This window comes from Bison bison, unplaced genomic scaffold (genome assembly GCF_000754665.1).
Source record: "Bison bison bison isolate TAMUID 2011002044 unplaced genomic scaffold, Bison_UMD1.0 scf7180017864213, whole genome shotgun sequence".
Classification (NCBI taxonomy): Eukaryota; Metazoa; Chordata; class Mammalia; order Artiodactyla; family Bovidae; genus Bison; species Bison bison.
Window position 1 is genome coordinate 8,594,589 of NW_011494785.1, and position 7,449 is coordinate 8,602,037.

The window sequence follows — 7,449 nt, forward strand, 5'->3', positions numbered from 1 at the left end:
CCTTAGATGTGCAAGGGAAGCAAGACTTCCATGTAGCTGATTTGTTTTCTTATTTAACTTTATCACTCTCCTTCACGTTATCTTTTCTCCTTATAAATACACAAAGATTGTCTCTAATTTAAAAGACCTTTCCTTTAATGGTTCTGTACTTTTGAGTACTGTACTTTTGAGAATCTTTCTTCTTACTCTTTCAAATCACTTAACTTCTTTGAAGGACAGTGTGAATCTACTTTGCTTCCTGGGGGAAAAACAACAGCAAAATATATCCACACTTCCCACTAAATGTGTTCCAAACTGAATTCATAATTTCTCTGTTCTATCACTTAAGACTCTTCCCCACTGGTTTCTTTATTTTTGTCTTCATTGTTTTCCCAATTACTCGAACTTCAAAATCTCAAGTGATGCTCTCTTCTCACCCACAACAAATTTTATATATCTTTTCACTGCAATGTCTTTCCTATCCATCCCTTTTCTGCAACCCCACTGCAGTTCTCTGACCCTGCCTCCATTCGTACTTTATTCAGCCTTATTCCATTCACTGCCCATTGGTTAGCACTGGACTAGATGCTTTGGGTGACAAGGAGATGGATCAGATATCTTTTTTACTTGGTTATTTTTATCCCTACCAATCCCAACTTCTCCCTGGTCTCTGACTTTAGTCCCTCCAATAAAAATCCATCTGTTTTTTCATCACACCAAGTTTATTCATATTCTGAAAAATAACTATAAATTCTGTCATTTCTTTTCCCCTCAATTCTCAAAGTTTTCCACTTGCCTTTCCAACCATCATCTTTAACACATTTCCAAACTACTTTTCTACCTCCAGTTCCCCTCCTGCCCCATCAGTTACCTGAAGATGACTCAGATTGGCATCCTCAGCTATGCTTAGAGCCCCCTCAACTTTCCTATCCATCTTTATGAACATCTTTCTCTGCATGTCTCACCTTCCCTTCTCTGACAAAACTCAATCTGTCTTTTCAGTGTCACCTCAAATGCCAACTATGCCTTGGGAATTATCTTAATCTCTCAACCAAATATAGCTTTCCCCTACTCTAAATCCTTCCAGTGTCATCTTTTACTATTATACAAATATTGCTTGCCATGTAGTATCAAACTTTACTTACAATGCAGTTTTTAACAGACTCACTCACTGATCTTCACATCAGTCACAAGCCTCCCACATAGGGTGACTAGCCATGTCGTCAAGACTTTGAGTCCTGAATGACTTAACAGATAAACCTCCATTTTCTCAGCTGTAAAATGGGGATAATGATACCTTTCTAAATACTTATTGCTAAGATTAAATGAGACAAATTTTTTAGTATGGGTCATGTAGTTGACACATACAAGTTTCTGTTTACTCTCTCAAATATGGTGAATTAAAAATATATGTATTTGAATTATCCCAAAGTATATGAATATTATGATGTAGATTAAAAAAAAAATGCCTTATGCTTGCATCCAGATCAGTTAGGTTAGAAAAAGAAAAGAAAAGCAACTGAAAAAAAAAAAAGCTAGACTTTTTTTTTAACCTTGCATTAATCCCAGTAATCCATAGATGCTTAATTTCTTGCTTCTTATTTGCTTCCATTCTGTGAAATCATTCACGTGTTTTGCTTCTTTTGCCCAGGTACTAAGCCAGAGATTCTGTCCAGTTCCCACCAAATTCTGCCCCAGGCAAGTGGCCACATTCAGCCACACCCAGAGCCAGCTGAAGGCGTGAAGATACTTCAGAATGACTGAAAACTTCACCTAAAAGCAAAATTGTTTTTAAAAAATGATAAATTACTGTAATTAAAAGTCACACTAAAAGCTGGATTTAAACCTACTGTGATATATTCTAAGCTTTATGACCTTGATTCAAGTTACCAACTCCTCTAATCCTCAGATTACTCATTTATAAATTGGAATAATAATAGTAGCCACCTTATAAGTACAAGCAAAGTACATGCACAGTTCTGAGGATTTTAAAATAAGTGCTCAAATAATGTTAGTTACTATCATTAACAAGAATATACATAGTGAAATATACACAGCTAACTATCTTTAGTAAATAAGAGTATATGCAGCTAAATATACATAGCTAAATAATTAAACATCACTCTAATGTCCGATAGCTCATTTGCTTTAATTTCTTCAAAATATTATATAGCAACTCCCTTCAAATTCAGTAAAAAATAGATGGTATTTGTTAATAATACTTACATGGGAATGATTAGTAACAAATAACACTAGTTATTTTAGTACTCACCCCACCAACAGGAATCTTTTCTTTTCTCACTGAGAACTGTTTCCTTTGATCCAATAAGGGCCTGATAAAACAAGACAACGTCCTTTTTTTCCTTTAGAGTTTTAGATCAACCAAACATTTTTTAAAAGTTATATATTTTCAATCCCTTTTTTTGCATATTCATCTGCTTCATTAACAGCAACCTGACTTGCCTTGACAATAACTTTGTTTCTTTAATCTTCTGGCAGGGAAATTGTTTATTCTTCCATATCCCACATATTTTAGAGCCAGGGCATACTGCCTGATTTTTTCACCATTTCTTTTAGAAAATTACCCTTCAAACTTGAGCTGAACTCCTAGATTGTTTAAGCTATTCCATCTGGCTGGACCATAATCTGTGCCTCCTCAGGTCTTTGCCTCCTGTCCTACCAGAAGACTAGCATCAAGCTAATTCACGCCACCTCAGTCTGCCACCATTCTGGGGGATGGCATAGCTGACAAGGACAATTGTATTAAACTCAATCTCTTCTCAACTTCATGACCTTCATACTTTTAGAGTCTGTCAGCTGCATGCTACATTGGCCATCAGCTTTCATGACCATAAACCATGAATCTTATTACCTGGAACTAATCCACCTTTGAAAACCCAACTCTAATTATTCCAGCCTCTGGCCATAATGTAACCTCTTCTATTTCTAAATCGTACATTCAGTTAGTCTCACTATATTTGGTTCTTATTCTATCGAGACTCTCAGTTTAAAAATGCAACTTTCTATCATCCATGCTCCCTAGGATGATCAATGATCCTGGTTTACCTGGGATCTTCCTGGTTTTAGAATCAATGGTCCCACGTTCAGGAAAACTCTCAGGACTAAGCACATCTATGTCCTGTCTTGAATCTTTTCATTATTCAGCCTGTACTCCATGATTACATTTCGCCCAAATGGTGGTGATATTCTAAACTTTAATAGTTTTCCTTTTCCTTCTATTAAGCTTCAACATTAGAACTCACAAGTCAGTCCTGATCATACTTGCTCCCTATCTGTGGAGTGCTACTTCAAAAGATCATAAAGCCCTGCAAACTGGCTCCACCATAAATTAGTATCTTCCTTCCATGTGGGTTTTCATAGTGCCTAGAAATTCTTGCATCTCTCAGAAGGGGCCTTGACATCCTATCTGATGGAGAAAGTCAACACAGACAGGGAAGTCAGTTGCCACACTTCCACATTCCTGCATCTCCACTCTGCCTTTTCTGACTCTCTCCTATAAAAAGCAAAGATAGTTCTCTCCTCAGATCCAAGGATAACCTTATGATCCGAATCACATTCTGCCCATTGCCTCAAAATACATTTATTAACTATAATTGTTTCCATACTTTCCTGCTGATGAGTCATTTAACAGTGCTTGATAAAAATGCAGATTGTAAGATTCCCGTCTGGAAACCTATCTTTAAAGGAATGATGCAAGGGATCATTTTATCGTAAGGCAAATTTTAAGATCCTCAATTGTTCTCTCTTTTTTAATCTTCATCTTCCTTTCAAGCATCTCTTTCCCATCAGCCCACAGAGAACTACACATTTTTCTCATCTTATAATTAATACCATCACCACAAAAATGATTTCACCCTCATTCCGGTGTTCAGTTATCCTCTTACTTCCTGCCTTCCTCCTGTAGCCAAATATTTTTCTGCCAAACCACCTTTTTTTTCTCCTTGAACTTTCCAACACCTGGCTGAAAGGGTTTCCAACAGTGGGGCCTTGATAAAGAAAGTACAATACTTACTACTGTATTCTTGGGATACTTTGAAGATTATCTCACCTAAACTCTTCATAGAAATTAACATCATTGATCATCCCCTTGTTTAAGACATGTTTCCTTTTACTTCCTTACCATCATACCTTTGTGTTTTCTTCCACCTGTCTGGGTTTCCATTAGTTTCTTTGTCTTCTTTTAACATGTATATTTCATGACACTCAGCTCTAGTCATTATTCCTTTCGTATGCTCCTTTTCTGAGCAATCTCCTCCACCCTCAGTTTCAACAAACTTCTTCTCTGTTGGTGACTCTCAAATGGATTTCTCAAGTCCAAACCTCTTTTCTGAGCTCCAGATACACACAGTAAAAAGCCTACTTGCCATCTGCTTCATCTCTACTTGTTTATCTCAATCACCCTGCACTGAACCAGTTATTTCTTACCTCTTCTAAAGCTTACTCTGGCCAAAACACTTCCTCTGTCTCAATCTTGATACATTTCCAACCATCACCATGGAGCTGTCAACTCTTCTGGAATTGTATTGCTGAAGAAATATTTGGAAAATACTGAATAGCACAAAGAAGAACAAGGACAAAGGAGGAGAGAGAAGAAAGAAAACAGAGGAGGAATAGAAGCTGAAGAAAAATACTCATAATGCTAATATTCCAGAGATATCTGGTGCTAAGGTGTTTGTGAGTACTGCTAGAGTCTTTATATGTGTGGTGTGTGTGTATGAGTCTCTCAGTCGTGTCCAACTCTTTGTGACCCCATGGACTGTAGCCTGCCAGGCTCCTCTGTCCATGAGGTTCTCCAGAAAAGAACACTGGAGTGGGTTTCTATTTCCTTCTCCAATATGTGTGGTGTCATAATTCAAATGTTGCTCCATAACCAGTCTTACTTTTTTTTTTTAATGTACACATGGTCTTTGCAACTCAATATAAAATGCAGAGACATTTGTACAAAGGTACAGACCTTTGCCAACAAAGGTCTGCACAGTCAAAGCTATGGTTTTTCCAGTAGTCATGTATGAATGTGAAAGTTGGACCATAAAGAAGGCTGAGGGCCAAAATATTGATGTTTTTGAACTGTGGTATTGGAGAAGACTCTTGAGAGTCCTTTGGACAGCAAGAAGATCAAACCAGTCAATCCTAAAGGAAATCAACCCTGAATATTCATTGGAAGCACTGATGCTGAAGCTGAAGCTCCCATACTTTGGCCACCTATGTGAAGAGCTGACTCATTAGAAAAGACCTAGATGCTGGGAAAGATTGAAGGCAGGAGTAGAAGGGGATGACAGAGGATGAGATGATTGGATGGCATCACCGACTCAGTGGAAATGAGTTTAATCAAGTTCTGGGAGATGGTGAAGGACAGGGAAACCTGGCATGCTATAGTCCATGGCGTTGCAAAAAGTTGGACACGAGTGAGTGACTGAACAACAACAAATATAATCAACCTCAAATATCATTCTATAATAACATTTTATTCTGTCATATGGCAACATAAGATTTTATCTTTTTACTAAATTAAGACTTGTTCAACAAAATCAAAAGTTATGCCTGTTGCAAATTTTTCCTACTTTATTATTGTTACAATGCTCATTCTGTTTATACATCTCTCATGGTCCCTTGTAGGGACATAGGAACTTGAGACACGCTAAATTTTAAGTCATTTGATATATGAAATATCAAACTGACCTCTAGAAATTCTTAGCTGAGGTACATGCATGCCCCCATTTCTCCATGCTTCCCATTCTGTTTATCAGAATAAGAAATGGCTATTTGATCAGTTCAGTAGTTGTTCCCTGCCCATCTTTGGCATTTCTGTCAGGAAACATTCTGTGGGAGGTCTTGGTACATGCCCTTTGCTGGATCAGTTTCACCATCAAAAAAAAAGATACACTATTTAACAGACACTTTCATTGGAATAGCTCCTGGTATATGATTTGGGTTAATTACTGTCATCATCCTTCAAGCCCTTGGCATGGCTTCTGTTTGGATAAGCAAATTTAGCATTGGTGTCAAGCCAAAAAATTAATTCTTAATGTAGTGGGATATAAACTGCTATGAAACCCAACTGTTAAAAGGGAATTAAAGCATCCTAATTAGACATAACTAACAAAGACCAATAATTTAATGAACACTACACAAAAAGTTTCAGTTTTTCCAAACTACAATGTTAATTATTCTTTTTCCACAAAAGTACTGCATGTGATCCTGGGCATTTTGTTGTGAATAACAGGTTTTATTTGAATTTTAAAAGAGCAAATTATTTTGTGCTGGTAGAGAAGTTTTAAAAATGAGTCTTGTTCTGTCCTTCAGAAACCCTTGGGAAAGTTGGCACGATACCTGTCTGCATATTTTTGTATAAAATATATAAAATTAACATACTGAAACCATTATCCCTGATCTGAGCATACAGTTGTAAAGTATGGAGTATGTATGGGAGGATTAAAGTGATTAATAGAGCCTGACATGAAAGCCAGAAGGGGGCAGTCTAGATGCTAAAATGGCATTTTCAGTTTATTTTATTCAAGGAAGATAGAAATAAGGATTTTAAGGAAATAAAATAATTAATATATACCATACAAAATTAAACCACAAAATGAAGAATAAAATGTTGAAACAGTTCCAATTATTTTAGTCCCTATTTGAAAACAAAACTAACACTAGTAAAGTAATGCTCAAGATTCTCCAAGCCAGGCTTCAGCAATATGTGAACCGTGAACTTCCTGATGTTCAAGCTGGTTTTAGAAAAGGCAGAGGAACCAGAGATCAAATTGCCAACATCCGCTGGATCATGGAAAAAGCAAGAGAGTTCCAGAAAAACATCTATTTCTGCTTTAATGACTATGCCAAAGCCTTTGACTGTGTGGATCACAATAAACTGTGGAAAATTCTTCAAGAGATGGGAATACAAGACCACCTGACCTGCCTCTTGAGAAATTTGTATGCAGGTCAGGAAGCAACAGTTAGAACTGGACATGGAACAACAGACTGGTTCCAGATAGGAAAAGGAGTACGTCAAGGCTGTATCGGAGAAGGCAATGGTTCCCCACTCCAGGACTCTTGCCTGGTGGGCTTGCCTGGAGGAGCCTGGTGGGCTGCAGTCCATGAGGTAGCTAAGAGTCGGACACGACTGAGCGACTTCACTTTGACTTTTCACTTTCATGCATTGGAGAAAGAAATGGCACCCCACTCCAGTATTCTTGCCTGGAGAATCCCAGGGATGGCGGAGCCTGGCGGGCTGCCTTCTATGGGGTCGCACAGAATCGGACACGACTGACGTGACTTAGCAGCAGCAGCAGCAAGGCTGTATATTGTCACCCTGTTTATTTAACTTATATGCAGAGTACATCATGAGAAACGTTGGACTGGAAGAAACACAAGCTGGAATCAAGATTGCCAGGAGAAATATCAATCACCTCAGATATGCAGATGACACCACCCTTATGGCAGAAAGTGAAG

General features: G+C 37.8%; 1 protein-coding gene across 3 annotated transcripts in view; it reads right to left on the reverse strand.

The window, feature by feature from the left end:
• LOC104992304 (multidrug resistance-associated protein 1-like) overlaps positions 1-7,449 on the reverse strand; it is a 98,687-nt gene that overhangs the window by 25,513 nt on the left and 65,725 nt on the right. For all 3 annotated transcript variants that reach the window (XM_010845143.1, XM_010845142.1, XM_010845144.1), the window contains 2 exons: positions 2,252-2,312; positions 1,533-1,752 (listed from right to left, as the gene is read on the reverse strand). In XM_010845143.1, coding sequence (XP_010843445.1) covers positions 1,533-1,752; positions 2,252-2,312 — 281 coding nt within the window. The remainder of the gene's footprint in view (positions 1-1,532; positions 1,753-2,251; positions 2,313-7,449) is intronic.